Source organism: Oncorhynchus nerka, linkage group LG27 (genome assembly GCF_034236695.1).
Source record: "Oncorhynchus nerka isolate Pitt River linkage group LG27, Oner_Uvic_2.0, whole genome shotgun sequence".
NCBI lineage: Eukaryota > Metazoa > Chordata > Actinopteri > Salmoniformes > Salmonidae > Oncorhynchus > Oncorhynchus nerka.
The window spans coordinates 27,739,400-27,762,839 of record NC_088422.1 but is presented as its reverse complement, the minus strand read 5'-3'; the positions used below and the strand labels follow the sequence as shown (position 1 = coordinate 27,762,839).

At 46.8% G+C, this 23,440-nt stretch overlaps 1 protein-coding gene across 1 annotated transcript in view; it reads left to right on the top strand.

The window, feature by feature from the left end:
• Positions 1 to 23,440, top strand: part of LOC115111522 (E3 ubiquitin-protein ligase DTX1-like) — a 61,776-nt gene that overhangs the window by 20,917 nt on the left and 17,419 nt on the right. Inside the window, exon 3 of the mRNA XM_029637656.2 lies at positions 21,686 to 22,466. Within this exon, the coding sequence (XP_029493516.1) occupies positions 21,686 to 22,466 (781 nt within the window). The remainder of the gene's footprint in view (positions 1 to 21,685; positions 22,467 to 23,440) is intronic.

The window sequence follows — 23,440 nt, the reverse complement described above, 5'->3', positions numbered from 1 at the left end:
GAGTGAAAGGATGCCAGGTCCGCAGGGAGGCGAGTTTTCCTCCATTTCCGCTCGGCTGCCCGGAGCCCTGTTCTGTGAGCTCGCAATGAGTCGTCGAGCCACGGAGCGGGAGGGGAGGACCGAGCCGGCCTGGAGGATAGGGGACATAGAGAGTCAAAGGATGCAGAAAGGGAGGAGAGGAGGGTTGAGGAGGCAGAATCAGGAGATAGGTTGGAGAAGGTTTGAGCAGAGGGAAGAGATGATAGGATGGAAGAGGAGAGAGTAGCGGGGGAGAGAGAGCGAAGATTGGGACGGCGCGATACCATCCGAGTAGGGGCAGTGTGGGAAGTGTTGGATGAGAGCGAGAGGGAAAAGGATACAAGGTAGTGGTCGGAGACTTGGAGGGGAGTTGCAATGAGGTTAGTGGAAGAACAGCATCTAGTAAAGATGAGGTCGAGCGTATTGCCTGCCTTGTGAGTAGGGGGGGAAGGTGAGAGGGAGAGGTCAAAAGAGGAGAGGAGTGGAAAGAAGGAGGCAGAGAGGAAAGAGTCAAAGGTAGACGTGGGGAGGTTAAAGTCGCCCAGAACTGTGAGAGGTGAGCCGTCCTCAGGAAAGGAGCTTATCAAGGCATCAAGCTCATTGATGAACTCTCCGAGGGAACCTGGAGGGCGATAAATGATAAGGATGTTAAGCTTGAAAGGGCTGGTAACTGTGACAGCATGGAATTCAAAGGAGGCGATAGACAGATGGGTATAAGGGGAGAAAGAGAGAATGACCACTTGGGAGAGATGAGGATCCCGGTGCCACCACCCCGCTGACCAGAAGCTCTCGGGGTGTGCGAGAACACGTGGGCGGACGAAGAGAGAGCAGTAGGAGTAGCAGTGTTATCTGTGGTGATAGTACTTTTCCCCACTCATTCACCCCACCTCTTTACGTTGCTTATTTTCAACGTCTTTTCAATATAATTTTGCTTGGTGGGATAGCCCAATGTCAAAACACAGTTTTAATGTCTCCAAATCCATAACCAATATGCAGAAACAGTTTGGGGTAAATTGAAAACCTAAACATAAAATGTGCTATATAGACAAACATCTGCCACAATAATCATATTTCTTGTATTTTTTAAAACAAGCTCCTTATGAACTCCACAAGCACCAAAAACGCTGTTGTTTTGACAAGAAGCAATAAATCACTGATATCGATTAGAGGGGAAATTAGGTTGTACGTGCTGTTGAAACTAACACAACTAAAAAAACACATGGAAATGGGAGATATATTTTACCTCCTGGTTAGAGGACAACCTGCAGAAGACAGTCAGCTACATTTTGGAGTGATGCATATACATTTAGGAGTCACTAAACAAAGGAACACAACACTTATTTGTCATCACTCATCAATATCATGTTGAAATCAATTGTGGAAGAGGAGAGCGATGGGGTTGCACGTCCTGTTAAAGCTAACGGCTCAAAAACCACACTGAATCTGGGAGTAATGTGTACATCCCTGGTTAGAGGACAACTTGCAGAAAACAGCTTGATACATTTTGAAGTGTTGCATTTTGATTCAAGTGGATCGTAAAAGCAACACAGCTCATCACCCTGAACACACCATCCCCACTGTCAAACATGGTGGTGGCAGCATCATGGTTTGGGCCTGCTTTTCTTCAGCAGGGACAGGGAAGATGGTTAAAATTGATGGGACGATGGAGGGAGCCAAATACAGGACCATTCTGGAAGAAAACCTGATGGAGTCTGCAAAAGACCTGAGACTGGGACGGAGATTTGTCTTCCAACAAGACAATGATCCAAAACATAAAGCAAAATCTACAATGGAATGGTTCAAAAATAAACATATCCAGGTGTTAGACCATTTGACCAAGTCAAAGTCCAGACCTGAATCCAATCGAGAATCTGTGGAAAGAACTGAAAACTGCTGTTCACAAATGCTCTCCATCCAACCTCACTGAGCTCGAGCTGTTTTGCAAGGAGGAATGGGAAAAATGTTCAGTCTCTCGATGTGCAAAACTGATAGAGACATACCCCAAGCGACTTACAGCTGTAATCGCAGCAAAAGGTGGCGCTACAAAGTATTAACTTAATAAGGGGGCTGAATAATTTTGCACGCCCAATTTTTTTAGTTTTTGATTTGTTAAAAAAGTTTGAAATATCCAATAAATGTTGTTCCACTTCATGATTGTGTCCCACTTGTTGTTGATTCTTCACAAAAAAATACAGTTTTATATCTTTATGTTTGAAGCCTGAAATGTGGCAAAAGATCGCAAAGTTCAAGGGGGCCGAATACTTTCGCAAGGCACTGTAACTACTGGATAACTTTAGCTACTCTCATCTAAATTGAGTTAGCTAGCATAAGGGATTCCATTACAATCACTGAGGAGATTTTCTATTTGACAGAGCAACATTGTTAGTTTCCCTACAAACCTTTTATTCTAATAGTAATATATCATATTCTAGACTTTCAACAGATGCACAGCCTTTGGCAGGGAAAAAACTCAGTTGGGAGAGTAAAAGTCTCCCATTCCATGGTGTTCTGTTTCAAGTTGTGGGCACAAAGACGTATGAATGACACCAGGGGAAAGACACACAAAAAAAAACCAAAGAGAAATATGCTGCTGAAATGAACAGGAAGGCAGTAAGTTCAAAGATGGGTCACTGTAATTTATACCATACACATTAACAACATTCATTTAATTTTAATAATATTGTACTAACTAACAATGGAATGTTCCTCAATAAAATTGAAGAAGATGGGACTTTAAACCGGTGTCCCAACTCTGTGGAAGGTGCTTAAATTTGTCCTGTTTTCACCGCTTGTGTATATCAAACTTTATTCCTATCATGTAATACTGTGTATAAAAGTACCATGTATGTCAAGTGTATGAATAATATACAGTTATGTATGTCTACATTCCTTTTTTATTTTTGATGAAATAAATGCGTCTTTTGTCTGCTCCTGCAAGCCGGTCGCAATGCTCGTCATCACACTCCCTCATCTGATTGGTCGAGTAGGCAGGCCTTCTGACTTGCGGCTGTGGCAACTAGTGACAACCAGTATGTTGTAGCCACTAGCCAGTAACATTCTCAAGTCAGTTACTGATACCACGCGGTTATCATTACATACTATAGCGCTGTGAACTCAGATGAGTTTGGGACGTGCTGGTATAGCGCTCGTACAGTATCTCACAATACCTATGATGTATATTTTATTACATTGTGAACATGTATGCTGATACTGTTTCCATGCCATCCATGTGTTTCAGGGGTCCTAATGCTAACTGGAGCATACCTGGGTCATTCACAATTTTGTTCTTGGGTCACTGAGATTAGGATCTGTACTTATCTCTTTCATAATTATTATTTTTATTATGGTTTTTCAGGAGATATTATGCATTTGACCACAATTTCCACAAAATATTCATTTAACATTTTTAACATTGTTTCCCTAATGAAAAGGCCTGAGTTAAACATAACACTGAAAATAAAAGTATTTTAAAAACATTTTCCCAATTTCAACTTTTTAGCTGTTTCGGTAATGAGAAGGCCAAGTGGGGTAAAGGTGTTTGAGAATAAGAACCTCATTCTGTATCATATAAGTAAATAACTCAACTTTTAAGGACTACTCCTCTGTATTTTGCACTCTTTTGATCTTGTCTCATCGCTGGCACTTTATATGTTTTATTAATCTTTATTTAACTGTGCAAGTCAGTTAAGAACAAATTCTTATTTACAATGACGGTCTACCAAAACGCCTCCTGCGGGGATGGGGGCTGGGATAAAAAAATAAAAAATATAAATATAGGACAAAACACACATCACGGCAAGAGAGACAACACTACATAAGGAGAGACCTAAGACAACATAGCAAGGTATCAACACATGACAACACAGCATGGTAGCAACACAACATGACAACATGTTAGCAACACAACATGGTAGTAGCACAAAACATGGTACAAACATTATTGGGCACAGACAACAGCACAAAGGGCAAGAAGGTAGAGACAACAATGCATCACACAAAGTCTTTGAATGAAGAGATTGAGATAAAACTGTCAAGTTTGAGTGTTTGTTGCAGCTCGTTCCAGTTGCTAGCTGCAGTGATCTGAAAAGAGGAGCGACCCAGGGATGTGTGTACTTTGGAGACCTTCAACAGAATGTGACTGGCAGAATGGGTGTTGTATGTGGAGGATGAGGGATGCAGTAGATATCTCAGATAGGGGGGAGTGAAGCCTAAGAATGTTTTATAAATAAGCATCAACCAGTGGGTCTTGCGACGGGTATACAGAGATGACTAGTTTACAGAGGAGTATAGAGTAAAGTGATGTGTCCTGTAAGGAGCATTGGTGGCAAATCTGATGGCCGAATGGTAAAGAGCATCTAGCCGCTTGAGAGCACCCTTACCTGCCAATCTATAAATTATGTCTCTGTAATCTAGCATGGGTAGGATGGTCTTCTGAATCAGGGTTAGTTTGGCTGCTGGGGTGAAAGAGGAGCGATTATGATAGAGGAAACCAAGTCTAGATTTAACTTTAGCCTGCAGCTTTGATATGTGCTGAGGGAAGTACAGTGTACCGTCTAGCCATACTCCCAAGTACTTGTATGAGGTGACTACCTCAAGATCTAAACCCTCAGAGGTTGTAATCACACCTGTGGGGAGAGGGGCATTCTTCTTACCAAACCACTTGACCTTTTTTTTGGAGGTGTTCAGAACAAGGTTAACAGTAGAGAAAGTTTGTCGGACACTACGAAAGCTTTGTTGTAGAGCATTTAACACAAAATCCGGGGAGGGGCCAGCTGAGTATAAGACTGTATCATCTGCATATAACTAAATGAGAGAGCTTCCTACTGCCTGAGATATGTTGTTGATGTAAATTGAGAAGAGCATGAGGGCTAGGATTGAGCCTTGGGGTACTCCCTTGGTGACAGGCAGTGGCTGAGACAGCAGATGTTATACACTTCACTCTTTGAGAGAGGTAGTTAGCAAACCAGGCCAGAGACCCCAATACTCCTTAGCCGGCCCACAAGAATGGAATGGTGTACCGTATCAAAAGCTTTGGCCAAGTCAATAAAAATAGCAGCACAACATTGCTTAGAATAAAGGGCAATGGTGACATCATTGAGGACCTTTAAGCTTGCAGTGACACATCCATAACCTGAGCAGAAACCAGATTGCATACCAGAGAGAATACTATAGACATCAAGAAAGCCAGTCAGTTGATTATTGACAAGTTTTTTTTATTGACACTTTTGATAAACAGGGCAAAATAGAAATAGGCCTATAACAGTTAGGATCAGCTTGATCTCCCCCTTAAAAATAAAGGACAAACCGTGGCTGCCTTCCAAGCACTAGGAACCTCCCCAGAAAGGAGAGAGAGGTTAAAAAGGTTGGAGATAATAGGGGTAATGGGGGCAGCAACCTTAACTTCCCAACGGGCTCAAGAGGCGAAGGTTGAGTCATGCGTCCTCCAAAACATGATCCGCCAAATCGCGGACCCGCTTAACCCGGAAGCCAGCCACACCAATGTGTCGGAGGAAACACCATTCACCTGACGACCGAGGTCAGCCTGCAGGCACCCGACCCGCACAAGGAGTTGCTAGAGCGCTGAGCCAAGTAAATCCCCCCCCAGCCAAACCCTCCCTCCCTTCCCTAGGGGACTCCCAATCACAGCCAGTTGTGATACAGCCTGGGATTAAACCAGGGTCTGTAGTGACACTTCTGCGATGCAGTGCCTTAGACCACTGCGCCACTCTGGTGCTCCAAAGTTTTTACATGAACTTGAAAAAGTGTTACGGTAATGAGACATGTCCACAGACACTGTGTTTGTACATAATAAATATTATAGTTTAATGTAAACTTAAACTAGTATACCATTTCTATGATTTATTGACAAAACTACAGAAACATATGTTGTGTTTCATACAAATGAGTTAGGTTTTTCCAAAGTAAAATTGTATAAAGTGACCTGAGAATTTAATTTGGATGCTTTCGATAATGAGAATTTGGAGTGAAAATGTAAAGAAATTCTGGCGAAATTATAATTTGACAAAAAAAAGGACAAACCTAGACATCTTAGTCCTCAGAATGATAGTTTATTTTTACAGATGCATCATACTTTTGTAACTCAATTTGCTACACACATGTTTAATTAAAACTGGTTTCATGAGAAGCACCCACCTAGAGATTGCATTTTCACTACTATTTATCACATTCAAGAGATCTTTGACCTAGATGTTTTATCTCATAATGATAATGCAGTTTCATCTGTTCTCCTCTACACCCCCATGGTATGTGTTCTCTCAGAGCTTCTACTGTGTTCTCTCAGAGCTGGTTCTGTGTGTTCTCAACTGGTTCTGTGTGTTTTTCTAAGAGCTGCTACTGTGTGTTCTCTAGGAGCTGCTACTGTGTGTTTTCTCTAGGAGCTGCTACTGTGTGTTCTCTAGGAGCTGCTACTGTGTGTTTTCTCTACGAGCTGCTACTGTGTGTTCTCTAGGAGCTGCTACTGTGTGTTCTCTAAGAGCTGCTACTGTGTGTTCTCTAAGAGCTGCTACTGTGTGTTCCCTAACTGGTTCTGTGTATTCTTTCAACTGGTTCTGTGTGTTCTCAAAGAGCTGGTTCTGTGTGTTTTCCACTGGTTCTGTGTGTTCTCTAAGAGCTGCTAATGTATGTTCTCTCAACTGGTTCTGTGTGTTCTCTAAAAGCTGGTTCTGTGTGTTCTTTCAACTGGTTCTGTGTGTTCTCTAAGAGCTGGTTCTGTGTGTTCTCTAAGAGCTGGTTCTGTGTGTTCCCTCAACTGGTACTGTGTGTTCCCTAACTGGTTCTGTGTGTTCTCTAAGAGCTGGTTCTGTGTGTTTTCCACTGGTTCTGTGTGTTCACTAAGAGCTGGTTCTGTTTGTTCTCTAAGAGCTGCTATGGTGTGTTCTCTCAACTGGTTCTGCGTGTTCTCTAACTGGTTCTGTGTGTTCTTTCAACTGGTTCTGTGTGTTCTCTAAGAGCTGGTTCTGTGTGTTCTCCACTGGTTCTTTGTGTTCACTAAGAGCTGGTTCTTTGTGTTCACTAAGAGCTGGTTCTGTGTGTTCTCTATGAGCTGGTTCTGTGTGTTCTCTAAAAGCTGGTTCTGTGTGTTCCCTAACTGGTTCTGTGTGTTCCCTAACTGGTTCTGCGTGTTCTCTAAGAGCTGGTTCTGTGTGTCACTAAGAGCTGGTTCTGTGTGTTCTCTCAACTGGTTCTGTGTGTTCCCTAACTGGTTCTGTGTGTTCTCTATGAGCTGGTTCTGTGTGTTTTCCACTGGTTCTGTGTGTTCTCTAAGAGCTGGTTCTGTTTGTTCTCTAAGAGCTGCTACGGTGTGTTCTCTCAACTGGTTCTGTGTGTTCCCTAACTGGTTCTGTGTGTTCTTTCAACTGGTTCTGTGTGTTCTCTAAGAGCTGGTTCTGTGTGTTCTCTAAGAGCTGGTTCTGTGTGTTCTCTCAACTGGTACTGTGTGTTCCCTAACTGGTTCTGTGTGTTCTCTAAGAGCTGGTTCTGTGTGTTTTCCACTGGTTCTGTGTGTTCACTAAGAGCTGGTTCTGTGTGTTCCCTAACTGGTTCTGTGTGTTCCCTAACTGGTTCTGCGTGTTCTCTAAGAGCTGGTTCTGTGTGTTCTCCACTGGTTCTGTGTGTTCTCTAAGAGCTGGTTCTGTGTGTCACTAAGAGCTGGTTCTGTGTGTTCTCTCAACTGGTTCTGTGTGTTCCCTAACTGGTTCTGTGTGTTCTCTATGAGCTGGTTCTGTGTGTTTTCCACTGGTTCTGTGTGTTCTCTAAGAGCTGGTTCTGTTTGTTCTCTAAGAGCTGCTACGGTGTGTTCTCTCAACTGGTTCTGTGTGTTCCCTAACTGGTTCTGTGTGTTCTTTCAACTGGTTCTGTGTGTTCTCTAAGAGCTGGTTCTGTGTGTTCTCTAAGAGCTGGTTCTGTGTGTTCCCTCAACTGGTACTGTGTGTTCCCTAACTGGTTCTGTGTGTTCTCTAAGAGCTGGTTCTGTGTGTTTTCCACTGGTTCTGTGTGTTCACTAAGAGCTGGTTCTGTGTGTTCTCCACTGGTTCTTTGTGTTCACTAAGAGCTGGTTCTGTGTGTTCTCTCAACTGATTCTGTGTGTTCTCTAAGAGCTGGTTCTGTGTGTTCTCCACTGGTTCTGTGTGTTCTCTATGAGCATGTTCTGTGTGTTCTCTAAGAGCTGCTACTATGTGTTCTCTCAACTGGTTCTGTGTTTTCACTAAGAACTGGTTCTGTGTGTTCTCTCATAACTGTATCAGTTAATTGTTTGTGAAGGTCGTTTTGAGGAGATGAAAGTGAAATTTCATTCCAGGCTGCGCTAGTGGGGTTTATGGAAAACATCAAACATACCTCAATTACTTTATTGCCTGTATACATATGGAAAACATCAAACATACCTCAATTACTTTATTGCCTGTATACAGTTGAACTTAATGGAATACTTATTGTTTATTCACTGCGTTCACTGATATACAATATTGTCACAGAAAATATGTTCAAGATAAGAAACAACAGAATGAATGCTTCTAAGTGCAAAGTAATGTACAGCTCAATAAACTTTTAGTTAGAAATTAGGTTGATGAACTGTACGAAATACTGTTGCTATATATCCTACAGAAGTGAAATATAAAAGCTTGTATATGCCAAACCCTGATTTAATAAAAGTACAGCTATGATGCATGTTATGTTTTGATATATTAGTGAGAAAAAGAGTGCCCCTGACCAAGCGCCATAGTGTACGCTGCTGGCGAGTCAGTTTGGCTGCTGTAATATTTCCCTCTTCCTGTTAAATACCCCTCAGCCAGCATTCAGCAGCCTCACAGTGTAGGCTACCTGTTACTGGTCTCTCTCCCTCTGTCGTTACAGGAAATCATGGAGCTATTTTTAATAAGCTCAGCGTGGCCCATGGGGAATTGGAGAAGCTTGTCAATTATTAGGATACATAATAGGCCTGTAGCTGGGGGCACGAGGGGGTTTCTCATCAGCCTGCTTATCGCACCACATTATGCTTTTATTGAACCTTTATTTAACTAAGTCAATTAAGAACAAATCCTTATTTACAATGACGGCCTACCAAGAGGCAGAAGGCCTCCTGCGGTGACGGGGGATTCAAATAAAAATGTAGGACAAAATACAAATCACGACAAGAGTGACGACACTACATAAAGTGAGACCTAAGACAACAACACAACACGGTAGCAACACAACATGGTAGCAGCACAGACATGGTGCAAACATGGTTAGACACAGACAACAGCACAAAGGGCAAAAAGGTAGAGACAACAATACATCACTCGAAGCAGCCACAAGTGTCAGTAAGAGTGTCCATGAGTGCTGGGTAATGTGGACCTTAATTGACTATAACAGATTCTCCCAGCTCTAGATCTGTCCATCGCCTAGGTGGACAACCAGAGTGTTGTCTAAGATCAGGATGGTGGCCAATGAGTGACAGGTTGGAAAATGTGAACAATGGGTCAGTGAGTGTTGGTGACTAGCCAGGAGTGACAGGAGGGGAATGAGAAGGCTGGCGTCAGCAGGAGATGAGAGAGTGGAAGAGAGGACAGGAGGCTGTCCACCCCACTGGGACTTTGTTCCGTGAGGAGAGGAGACGGTTACTGGGAGCACACAGCTGTGGACAAACCCTTGGAGGCTTCCATGACTATGACAACAAATCCTACCTCCGCGTTTCTCTGACAACAAAGCCTGAATCTCATGAATTTTTCAGCGGGTTTTTGATGAAGTCAGGTTTTACTTGTACTATTAAATTATCTGTGAAAATTCCATTCAGGGTGTTGTAGGATCCCCCTGGGAGGCCACTGAAACATCACAGAGTCAGGAGGGACACATCAACAAGCCAAATGGACAGATTTGGATAGGATTTACTATGACCATATGAGTATAAAGGGGTTAGTCAGTCTTGAAACTACCTTAAGGTAATCCTTAGCTAGGGATTCTGCCTGTGTCCAAGGTGTGCAGTGTGCTAATGCAGCAGGTTGTATAGCGGTTTGAGCCTTGGGCCAGTAAACAAAAGTTTGCTGGTTCGAATACCTGAGCCGACATGGTGAAAATCTGTCTGTGCCCTTGAGCAAGGCACTTAACCCTAATCTGCTTCAGGGGCGCCATACTACCACGGCTGCCCCTGTAAAACAACGTATTTCACTGCACCTATCTGTTGTGTATATGTGACTCACCACCGGGATTCAGTCTGTAGCAGCATTTGAATTTCTGTTTTTTTTTACATTGGATGAAAGTAGAGACTCAGAGCTACAAAATGGTACATCATACACAACATTTGAGGAAACAATGGGAAAGTAATTCTCCTTTGAAAGTTAATCAACTTGTAAACTCACTTTTGAGAAAACCGTTTTGGTACTACTACTATTGGAAAGCCCTTCTTTGTCTACACCCATTCAGCATTGTTCACACCCTCTTAAGCAGTGGTCACCAAACTTTTCTGAGTCAAGATCACTTTCGCAGTCAAAAAGCAAGCTGAGATCTACTGCTCAGATTTTATGTTACATTAACCTCACACAGACAGTTTAATAGGAATGAGGTCTGGGCACTAGGCCTAATACATTATCACAGCATATTAGATGTATGATTGGCCTGCCAATATTGTTAATCAAACCATATTATATTTCAAAAATCGAGCTTTGATAACAAAATAGATCAGTTGGTTGAGCATGAATTGAAATCATTAGCTTTTTTATTTGACTGGACTGATGGTACCTGCATCTGATGGTCAACGAGGTCAAATCACGACGTCAGTGATCTCCAGGTCAAAATGTCGGAGCTCTAGAAAGATGCCCGAGTTTCCTACTTGGAATTCTGAGTTGGATGACCGTTCAAAACAACTTTCCACAACCGCCTCTCACAGTCCCTGCTTTCTCCTTCCTTTCCTCCAGGGAGACTGACCAGAGAGAGGAGACACCGCCTCTCACAGTCCCTGCTCTCTCCTTCCTTTCCTCCAGGGAGACTGACCAGAGAGGTGACACCGTCTTCCACCTGCTCTCTCCTTCCTTTCCTCCAGGGAGACTGACCAGAGAGAGGAGACACCGCCTCTCACAGTCCCTGCTCTCTCCTTCCTTTCCTCCAGGGAGACTGACCAGAGAGAGGAGACACCGCCTCTCACAGTCCCTGCTCTCTCCTTCCTTTCCTCCAGGGAGACTGACCAGAGAGAGGAGACACCGCCTCTCACAGTCCCTGCTCTCTCCTTCCTTTCCTCCAGGGAGACTGACCAGAGAGAGGAGACACTGTCTTCCACCTGCTCTCTCCTTCCTTTCCTCCAGTGAGACTGACCAGAGAGAGGAGACACCGCCTCTCACAGTCCCTGCTCGCTCCTTCCTTTCCTCCAGGGAGACTGACCAGAGAGAGGGGACACCGTCTTCCACCTGCTCTCTCCTTCCTTTCCTCCAGTGAGACTGACCAGAGAGAGGAGACACCGTCTTCCACCTGCTCTCTCCTTCCTTTCCTCCAGTGAGACTGACCAGAGAGAGGTGACACCGTCTTCCACCTGCTCTCTCCTTCCTTTCCTCCAGTGAGACTGACCAGAGAGAGGAGACACCGTCTTCCACCTGCTCTCTCCTTCCTTTCCTCCAGTGAGACTGACCAGAGAGAGGTGACACCGTCTTCCACCTGCTCTCTCCTTCCTTTCCTCCAGTGAGACTGACCAGAGAGAGGAGACACAGTCTTCCACCTGCTCTCTCCTTCCTTTCCTCCAGGGAAACTGATCAGAGAGAGGAGACACTGTCTTCCACCTGCTCTCTCCTTCCTTTCCTCCAGTGAGACTGACCAGAGAGAGGAGACACAGTCTTCCACCTGCTCTCTCCTTCCTTTCCTCCAGTGAGACTGACCAGAGAGAGGAGACACCGTCTTCCACCTGCTCTCTCCTTCCTTTCCTCCAGTGAGACTGACCAGAGAGAGGAGACACCGTCGTCCACCTGCTCTCTCCTTCCTTTCCTCCAGTGAGACTGATCAGAGAGAGGTGATACCGTCTTCCACCTGCTCTCTCCTTCCTTTCCTCCAGTGAGACTGACCAGAGAGAGGAGACACCGTCTTCCACCTGCTCTCTCCTTCCTTTCCTCCAGTGAGACTGACCAGAGAGAGGAGACACCATCTTCCACCTGCTCTCTCCTTCCTTTCCTCCAGTGAGACTGACCAGAGAGAGGTGACACCGTCTTCCACCTGCTCTCTCCTTCCTTTCCTCCAGTGAGACTGACCAGAGAGAGGAGACACCGTCTTCCACCTGCTCTCTCCTTCCTTTCCTCCAGTGAGACTGACCAGAGAGAGGAGACACCGTCTTCCACCTGCTCTCTCCTTCCTTTCCTCCAGTGAGACTGACCAGAGAGAGGTGACACCGTCTTCCACCTGCTCTCTCCTTCCTTTCCTCCAGTGAGACTGACCAGAGAGAGGAGACACCGTCTTCCACCTGCTCTCTCCTTCCTTTCCTCCAGTGAGACTGACCAGAGAGAGGAGACACCGTCTTCCACCTGCTCTCTCCTTCCTTTCCTCCAGTGAGACTGACCAGAGAGAGGAGACACCGTCTTCCACCTGCTCTCTCCTTCCTTTCCTCCAGTGAGACTGACCAGAGAGAGGAGACACCGTCTTCCACCTGCTCTCTCCTTCCTTTCCTCCAGTGAGACTGACCAGAGAGAGGAGACACCGCCTCTCACAGTCCCTGCTCGCTCCTTCCTTTCCTCCAGGGAGACTGACCAGAGAGAGGGGACACCGTCTTCCACCTGCTCTCTCCTTCCTTTCCTCCAGTGAGACTGACCAGAGAGAGGAGACACCGTCTTCCACCTGCTCTCTCCTTCCTTTCCTCCAGTGAGACTGACCAGAGAGAGGAGACACCGTCTTCCACCTGCTCTCTCCTTCCTTTCCTCCAGTGAGACTGACCAGAGAGAGGAGACACCGCCTCTCACAGTCCCTGCTCGCTCCTTCCTTTCCTCCAGGGAGACTGACCAGAGAGAGGGGACACCGTCTTCCACCTGCTCTCTCCTTCCTTTCCTCCAGTGAGACTGACCAGAGAGAGGAGACACCGTCTTCCACCTGCTCTCTCCTTCCTTTCCTCCAGTGAGACTGACCAGAGAGAGGTGACACCGTCTTCCACCTGCTCTCTCCTTCCTTTCCTCCAGTGAGACTGACCAGAGAGAGGGGACACCGTCTTCCACCTGCTCTCTCCTTCCTTTCCTCCAGTGAGACTGACCAGAGAGAGGAGACACTGTCTTCCACCTGCTCTCTCCTTCCTTTCCTCCAGGGAGACTGATCAGAGAGAGGAGACACCGTCTTCCACCTTCTCTCTCCTTCCTTTCCTCCAGTGAGACTGACCAGAGAGAGGAGACACCGTCTTCCACCTGCTCTCTCCTTCCTTTCCTCCAGTGAGACTGACCAGAGAGAGGTGACACCGTCTTCCACCTGCTCTCTCCTTCCTTTCCTCCAGTGAGACTGACCAGAGAGAGGAGACACCGTCTTCCACCTGCTCTCTCCTTCCTTTCCTCCAGTGAGACTGACCAGAGAGAGGTGACACCGTCTTCCACCTGCTCTCTCCTTCCTTTCCTCCAGTGAGACTGACCAGAGAGAGGAGACACAGTCTTCCACCTGCTCTCTCCTTCCTTTCCTCCAGGGAGACTGATCAGAGAGAGGAGACACCGTCTTCCACCTGCTCTCTCCTTCCTTTCCTCCAGTGAGACTGACCAGAGAGAGGAGACACAGTCTTCCACCTGCTCTCTCCTTCCTTTCCTCCAGTGAGACTGACCAGAGAGAGGAGACACCGTCTTCCACCTGCTCTCTCCTTCCTTTCCTCCAGTGAGACTGACCAGAGAGAGGAGACACAGTCTTCCACCTGCTCTCTCCTTCCTTTCCTCCAGTGAGACTGACCAGAGAGAGGAGACACCGTCTTCCACCTGCTCTCTCCTTCCTTTCCTCCAGTGAGACTGACCAGAGAGAGGAGACACCGTCTTCCACCTGCTCTCTCCTTCCTTTCCTCCAGTGAGACTGATCAGAGAGAGGTGATACCGTCTTCCACCTGCTCTCTCCTTCCTTTCCTCCAGTGAGACTGACCAGAGAGAGGAGACACCGTCTTCCACCTGCTCTCTCCTTCCTTTCCTCCAGTGAGACTGACCAGAGAGAGGAGACACCGTCTTCCACCTGCTCTCTCCTTCCTTTCCTCCAGTGAGACTGACCAGAGAGAGGTGACACCGTCTTCCACCTGCTCTCTCCTTCCTTTCCTCCAGTGAGACTGACCAGAGAGAGGAGACACCGTCTTCCACCTGCTCTCTCCTTCCTTTCCTCCAGTGAGACTGACCAGAGAGAGGTGACACCGTCTTCCACCTGCTCTCTCCTTCCTTTCCTCCAGTGAGACTGACCAGAGAGAGACACACCGTCTTCCACCTGCTCTCTCCTTCCTTTCCTCCAGTGAGACTGACCAGAGAGAGGAGACACCGTCTTCCACCTGCTCTCTCCTTCCTTTCCTCCAGTGAGACTGACCAGAGAGAGGAGACACCGTCTTCCACCTGCTCTCTCCTTCCTTTCCTCCAGTGAGACTGACCAGAGAGAGGTGACACCGTCTTCCACCTGCTCTCTCCTTCCTTTCCTCCAGTGAGACTGACCAGAGAGAGGAGACACCGTCTTCCACCTGCTCTCTCCTTCCTTTCCTCCAGTGAGACTGACCAGAGAGAGGAGACACCGTCTTCCACCTGCTCTCTCCTTCCTTTCCTCCAGTGAGACTGACCAGAGAGAGGAGACACCGTCTTCCACCTGCTCTCTCCTTCCTTTCCTCCAGTGAGACTGACCAGAGAGAGGAGACACCGCCTCTCACAGTCCCTGCTCGCTCCTTCCTTTCCTCCAGGAGACTGACCAGAGAGAGAGGACACCGTCTTCCACCTGCTCTCTCCTTCCTTTCCTCCAGTGAGACTGACCAGAGAGAGGAGACACCGTCTTCCACCTGCTCTCTCCTTCCTTTCCTCCAGTGAGACTGACCAGAGAGAGGAGACACCGTCTTCCACCTGCTCTCTCCTTCCTTTCCTCCAGTGAGACTGACCAGAGAGAGGAGACACCGTCTTCCACCTGCTCTCTCCTTCCTTTCCTCCAGTGAGACTGACCAGAGAGAGAGACACCGCCTCTCACAGTCCCTGCTCGCTCCTTCCTTTCCTCCAGGAGACTGACCAGAGAGAGGGGACACCGTCTTCCACCTGCTCTCTCCTTCCTTTCCTCCAGTGAGACTGACCAGAGAGAGAGACACCGTCTTCCACCTGCTCTCTCCTTCCTTTCCTCCAGTGAGACTGACCAGAGAGAGGTGACACCGTCTTCCACCTGCTCTCTCCTTCCTTTCCTCAGTGAGACTGACCAGAGAGAGGGGACACCGTCTTCCACCTGCTCTCTCCTTCCTTTCCTCCAGTGAGACTGACCAGAGAGAGGAGACACTGTCTTCCACCTGTCTTCCACCTTTCCTCCAGCTCTCTTCCACCTTCCTTTTTCCTCCAGTGAGACTGACCAGAGAGAGGAGACACCGTCTTCCACCTGCTCTCTCCTTCCTTTCCTCCAGTGAGACTGACCAGAGAGAGGACACCGTCTTCCACCTGCTCTCTCCTTCCTTTCCTCCAGTGAGACTGACCAGAGAGAGACACCGTCTTCCACCTGCTCTCTCCTTCCTTTCCTCCAGTGAGACTGACCAGAGAGAGGTGACACCGTCTTCCACCTGCTCTCTCCTTCCTTTCCTCCAGTGAGACTGACCAGAGAGGAGACACCGTCTTCCACCTGCTCTCTCCTTCCTTTCCTCCAGTGAGACTGACCAGAGAGAGGAGACACCGTCTTCCACCTGCTCTCTCCTTCCTTTCCTCCAGTGAGACTGACCAGAGAGAGGAGACACCGTCTTCCACCTGCTCTCTCCTTCCTTTCCTCCAGTGAGACTGACCAGAGAGAGGTGACACCGTCTTCCACCTGCTCTCTCCTTCCTTTCCTCCAGTGAGACTGACCAGAGAGAGGAGACACCGTCTTCCACCTGCTCTCTCCTTCCTTTCCTCCAGTGAGACTGACCAGAGAGAGGAGACACCGTCTTCCACCTGCTCTCTCCTTCCTTTCCTCCAGTGAGACTGACCAGAGAGAGGTGACACCGTCTTCCACCTGCTCTCTCCTTCCTTTCCTCCAGTGAGACTGACCAGAGAGAGGAGACACCGTCTTCCACCTGCTCTCTCCTTCCTTTCCTCCAGTGATACTGACCAGAGAGAGGAGACACCGTCTTCCACCTGCTCTCTCCTTCCTTTCCTCCAGTGAGACTGACCAGAGAGAGGTGACACCGTCTTCCACCTGCTCTCTCCTTCCTTTCCTCCAGTGAGACTGACCAGAGAGAGGAGACACCGTCTTCCACCTGCTCTCTCCTTCCTTTCCTCCAGTGAGACTGACCAGAGAGAGGAGACACCGTCTTCCACCTGCTCTCTCCTTCCTTTCCTCCAGTGAGACTGACCAGAGAGAGGAGACACCGTCTTCCACCTGCTCTCTCCTTCCTTTCCTCCAGTGAGACTGACCAGAGAGAGGAGACACCGTCTTCCACCTGCTCTCTCCTTCCTTCCCTCCAGTGAGACTGACCAGAGAGAGGAGACACAGTCTTCCACCTGATGGCGAAACTCGAGTCGCACCGCATCTGCCTCATGCACAAATTCACATTGTACGGAGAAGTGTGTTTCGTAATAGTGTTAATAGTAATAACTCACTCCTAAAAACAGCAGCTCTTTGCTGTATCCGTTGACAGTCTCTCTGTGGTCATGGTTTTAAAAGTTATTAAATCTTGCGTAGGCTAGTAGCCTATTAAACTTGGCTGTGGCCAGGGTCATGGAAGCTCTGTAACCATAGTGATTTGAGCTATCCGATTGGGCAGCACAGTAGGTGCTCTAGATTTAGTCACAGATTTGGCGGTCCGCCAGTTTGTCTCATGGAAAACACTTTGCTTACCAGGTGCGTAGGACTTTTGAATCAAGTGCACCTACCGGCAACAGCTCAACACGATTTTTAAAAACAGGCGCAAGCCTTTATAGCTTGTTGGCTTTTCTAAAGAAATATTTGGTTATCGACTAGGAATGCCTTGAAGATCGACCAGATCGACCGGTTGGCAACCACTGCTCTTAAGCCTTAGACCCACCCAACTCTTTAATGGTTGATCCAACCGTTCTGTACTAACTTGCCAGCTACTTCCAGACATCGAAGAGAGAGAGAACAGCTCACTGAACACTTGCCGTATCTGTGGTTTCACCAGTCAAGCAAATGTGTCTGAGAAGAATATGATCATACACATAATGTTAACTAGCGACCCACCCAGCTAACATTAGCTAGCCAACAGTACACTTGAAATGAAACCACTTTCTGTCAAAATTAGAAACGTGTAATATCTGAAAATCTTACCAGTATACATCAAACAAGCAAAGCATCAATACAGGATTAAGATTGAATTCTACTACACTGGCTCTGACGCTCGTCGGATGTGGCATGGCTTGAAAACTAGTAAGGACTAGAATGGGAAACCCAGAATGATGCCATATACAGGGGGCACCGGTACCGAGTCAGTGTGCAGGGGTACAGGCTAGGTGTGTACATGTAGGTGGGGGTGAAGGGACTATGCATAGGTAACAAACAAAACAGCGAATAGCAGCAGTGTACAAGGGGGGGGGGGGGGGGTCAATGTAAATTGTCCATCTGCGATTTTAATGAATTGTTCAGCAGCAGATAATTCTACAGGAGAATGTCAGACTATCCATCTGTAAGCTGAAGCTGAAGCGCAGCTGGGTCATGCAGCAAGACAATGATCCAAAACACAATCAAGTCTACATGAAAATGGATAAAAATAAACAAATGTGAGGTCCTGACCTAATCTCTATCTAATTGAGATGCAGTTAGTGCTTGAAAACCCACCAATGTCTTTGAGTTAAAGCATTTCTGCATGCAACAGCGATGTGAGAGACTGATCAACAACTACAGGAAGCATTTGGTTGCAGTCATAAGTGGCACAAACAGTTATTGAGTGTTTAATTTTTTAAAATCTTTATTTAACCAGGCAAGTCAGTTAAGAACAAACTCTTATTTTCAATGATGGCCTAGGAACAGTGGGTTAACTGCCTTGTTGAGGGGTAGAATGACAGATGTGTACCTTGTCAGCTCGGGGATTTGATCTTGCAACCTTTCAGTTACTAGTCCAACAGCTCTAACCACTAGGCTACACTCCAGTGTAAGGGGGAAATTACTTTTTCACACAGGGGAATTGGGTGTTGCATAACTTTGTGAATAAAATAAATAAACTAAGTATCCATTTTTTGGGTTATTTGTAAACTCAGGTTCCCTTTATCTAATATTAAGTTTTGGTTGAAGATCTAATAACGTTCGGTATCCAAAATAGAGAAAATCAGAAAGGGGGAAAATTATTTTTCACAGCACTGTATAAATATTTGTTTATGCTATTGATTATGTTCAGTGTTTGTAAAGTATGGCTGCTGTGTATCCCAAGAGTTCAACTTTTATGATGATTTAACTGCCCTGCAGATGATGTAACTGGTCCTCTGTTTTGTGGAATCAGCAAACACGTATGACAGCCAGTCTGCGGTAAGACACGAGCTCACATAATATCAGAACCAGTGACATTGCATCTGCTTTTACTTCCTTTAGGAGGCCTGTTGTATTATCTGGGGGGGCTATCTAATGAAGGATGCAGTGACAGTCTTGTTACATGTCCTACCTGAGGAAAGACAAAGGGAGGGAATCAGACTGACCTGTCTTCAACTCAAGGCAAAAACAACCCCATTAAACAGAGCGATGAATGATTAGACTCTGTCAGGGAGGGAACAGATCATCAGGAAGCCACTAAGTTTTCCAGAACTTGTTGAATGAGTCTTAACAGTTTAGTTCGCCATCAACTCACCCCATGTTTGAGCTAGGGTTAGAGTCCCACAGTGAGGCTTGACACAGTGATACATCACACAGCCACTGCTCCTCACCCAATGGAACCGCTGTCGTGTTGGGCAAGGACAGCTGGAGGATGTCATGAGGAGGGGGAGGAGGAGAGGGGAGACAGGGCAGGGGAGAGAAGGAGGAGAGACTCCAGGAAGGGAGATACTGCTGCCAAAAGCACATAGAGTCAGACAGGAAGTGACCACTCTCTCTCCGTTTCCTGTCAGGAAGAGCATGCAGGGTCGGCTGGGTCGCACGGAGAGGATCAACAACTCTGCCTCAGCTTTGGGCTCGAGCCATTATATATATATACAACAGTAAATTAGTACATTGGTCAGGTAGCCATATGAGGTACTGTGAGGAGGTTGTTGGTGCTGTTTGTGAGTGGATCTTCCTGTTTTGGTTACATGTGACCTTCACTTTCTCCTTAAGGCCCTAACTAACCCCAGTCAATACCACAGCATAGAAAAACAAACACTAGACCAGAATCAGTCATTTAATTAGAGGGTTGGCTCTTGGCTTTTCGACATTCCCATGTTTCTTCTTTTGACAGGTTATATCCTGGGGTTTACATGTGATGTATATGATTTATAGTCTGTAATAGGATGGGGTAATGTATTCACAAGTTGACCCTAGTGAGGGGTTATTTCTCATGGGAGTGTCATGACCCTACCTTCATCATATTCTGATGGTATTTAGCTTTAATAACCAAGGAAACATGATTTACAATCAACCCTCCATTTGGGCATGTCACTATTTATATACGCTGAACAAAAATATAAACACAACATGTAAAGTGTTGGTCCCATGTTTCAAGAGCTGAAATAAAAGATCCCAGAAATTGTCCATATGCACAAAAAGCAAATTTCTCAAAAATGTTGTGAACAAACATTTCTCTTTTGCCAATATAATCCATCCATCTGACTGGTGTGGCATATCAAGAAGCTGATCAAACAGCATGGTCATTACACAGGTGCACCTTGAGACACAACACCTTGTGTTGTGACAAAACGGCACATTTCAGAGTGGCCTTTTATTGTCCCCAGCACACGCTTTGAGGGTGTGCCCAATTGGCATGCTGACTGCAGGAATGTCCACCAGAGCTGTTGCCAGATAATTTACTGTTAATTTCTCTACCATAAGTCGCCTCCAACATTGTTTTAGAGAGAATTTGGCATTACGTCCAACCGGCCTCACAAACACAGAGCACTTGTATAGCGTCGTGTGGGCAAGCGGTTTGCTGATGTCAACGTTGTGAACAGAGTGCCCCATGGTGGCGGTGGGGTTATGCTATGGGCAGACATAAGCTACGGACAAGGAATACAGTTGTATTTTATTGATGTCAACTGTATTTTATTTGAATGCACAGAGATGCCGTAACGAGATCCTGAGGCCCATTGTTGTGCCATTCATCCGCCGCCATCACCTCATGTTTCAGCATGATAATGCTGGAAGATAAAAGTGGCCCAGTTCTTCCACGGCCTGTATACTCACCAGACATGTCACCTATTGAGCATGTTTGGGATGCTCTGGATCGACATGTACGACAGCGTGTTCCATTTCCCGCTAATATCCAACAACTTCTCAGAGACATTGAAGAGGAGTGGGACAACATTCCACAGGCCACAATCAACAGCCTGATCGACTCTATGCGAAAGAGATATGTTGCACTGCACGAGGCAAATGATGGCCACACCAGATACTGACTAGTTTTCTGATCCACGCCCCTACCTTTTTTTAAGGTATCTGTGACCAACAAATGCATATCTTCCTGGTCATGTGAAATTCATAGATTAGGGCTTAAGGCCTAATGAATTTTTTTTCAATTGACTGATTTCCTTATATGAACTGTAGCTTCAACATGTAGTTGTTGTATGTTGAATTTATATTTTTGTTAAGTATATTTCTTTGCAGCTTTGTCTTTACATTAGCTTCTGTTACAGTAAATCTGCATGTTAATGTATCCCTCTTAGGCTCATGTTCGTGTTTTTCTTATTTTTATTTCTCGTGTGTTTTTGTGTGTGTGTGTGTGTGTGTGTGTGTGTGTGTGTCGATGTCTGTGTGCAGAGGTTTTCAGCAGCCTTCCAAATGAAATCAGCCACCAAGCCAAGTCCTTTACCACAGTTTGCGGCAGGAATTCAAGGTCAGCGCTGCTGATTCTGCTGATGCGTTTTATTCTCTGGAGCCAGTGGTGCTGGACTGTATGACTGGGGGGTTACCAACACTGACCCCCACCCATCCCCACCAGCCCCACTACACACACCTTCATCCTTCCATTATCACCCCGGTGCTACCCTGCAAGGGAGTGTGCATTTAGCCGCTAAATGAAATGGGGGAAGGGTTCTGTTGTTCCCTGCCGGAGAGCCAGGAGATGGATGTGGAGAGGTGTCCTGATTTCCCATGTGACCACAATAATTGTGTTATAATGGAGGTGGGGGCTGAGGGCCCATCAGGAGAGGGGCAGAGGTACACCTCCGTCTCTCCCTCCCCTTCCCCTTCCTCAACAAAGAGACCTGTAGAAAATCATGACAGTCTGTCATTTTCACATATTAGTATCTGGGTTGCTTTTTCATTTTGAAGCTTCCGTGGCCAATTTATTCAATGAATTATAAATTTAAATGCATGATGATTTAAACGAAAAGTGGTTTGATATCTTGGTATGTGAATAATCTATGATGGATGCGTACAGTTATTCCCTTTCCTCTGACCTCCTATCCTCCCTCTCTTCCTCCAGGCACCATGAGGCCGGTCCACAGGAACTTCTATGAGCCGTCGTCGGCCCCGGGGAAGGGTGTGGTGTGGGAGTGGGAGAACGACAGCGGCTCCTGGACGCCCTACGACATGGAGATCTGTGTGACCATCCAGAACGCCTATGAGAAGCAGCACCCCTGGCTGGACCTGACCTCTCTGGGCTTCTGCTACCTCATTGACTTCAACAGCATGGTCCAGACAAACCGGCAGAGCCAGAGGAAACGCCGCCTGCGCCGACGCATGGACCTAGCCTACCCTCTCATCATGGGCTCCATCCCCAAGTCCCAGTCTTGGCCCGTGGGAGCCAGCTCCGGCCAGCCCTGCCCCTGCCAGCAGTGCATCCTGGTCAACAGCACACGGGCTGCCTCAAATGCAATCCTGGCCTCTCAGCACCGTAAGCTGTATGGGGGGGCTACCGGGCCTTCGGGGGCTACAGGCACGCTCACCGTGGTACGGCAGAGTAACACCTTCGCTGGAACCACCCTCTGGTCCCCCACCTCTAGTGCTGGGACCAATAATATACAACATAACAACATAAGCGCAGGAGGAGGCCAAGCCAAAGCTGAACAGGTGCAGTCTCTCCTGTCTAGTGCCAACTTTCCATGTTCCCCGGCGCTGCCGTCCCTTCCGCCTGCACATGGCCACTCCCACGCCCACGCACAATCCCACGGTCACCATGCCATCATCAATGGGCAGAACAACCTGAACCGGCCGGGCACCCAGCGCATTTCCATGGGCACTGCCAGAGGAGCCATCCCACCAGGGTAACCATGACATTAATTTGGATTACATTCCACTACAGATTTGCAAAACAAAACACAAATGCACTAGGAATGCATTTTAAATTCGATGACAATAGATGAAAGCAATTAAAGGTATAAAAGGAAAAATAACACCATCTTGCTCTGTCTGTCTACCTGTCTGCTGTACAGCTTTACAATACCTCTGCTGGCATATAGTGTATGTGTCTGGTGCATTGTGTTGTGTCACTCTTTCTCTCTCTCCCCCCCATCTCTCTGTTGTGTGTCTACTGATTTACTGCACCTCTTGTTAACTGGGGGATCAATGGCTCTGCAGAGGGAGCTCCAGGTCATTGACAGCTATACTGCCTCAGCTGCCTCTCTCATCTCTCCTCTTTATCCCATATCTTCTCTGTCCTCTCCTCTCTGTACTGTCTCGTCTCTCATCTCTTCCTGCACTGGGGAGTGTGGGGAACTGTTTCCTTCTGCTCCACATTTGAATCTTAGCATGGTTGTCCTGAATAATAAGCTTACGCTTGCCTCAATACACTCGGAATAGCTTTTATCTGCTCTGTGCCTCTAATTTTACCCCGTTCATTTCTACCACACTGGTGTTATTCGATGATAAGCACTGGGTGGTTGTTCTGTTCTGTTCTGTGTGTGTGTGTGTGTGTGTTTAGGTGTGTTTAGGTGTGTGTTCTTGTGGAAGTGTACGCCTGTGTGTGTCCATGTGTAAAGCTGTTCTCCCGTGTAGCTGTGGAAACCCATTTGCCATGGAGGCAGAGATACACTGGGGAGAGATGAATAATAGATCAGGGAAAAATGGGAGCTTGAGCAGAGCGGTCTGACCCGAGAGCGATTCAGTGAAGAGTACTGAAGGAAAGTAGTATCTAGAGCTGTAACCGATACCTCAGTCCCTATCCTGTTTTCTTTACTAAAATATACCCGCTGGTTAACTCATTTCATTCCATTTCCCTCTCACGGCTGATGGGGAGAGA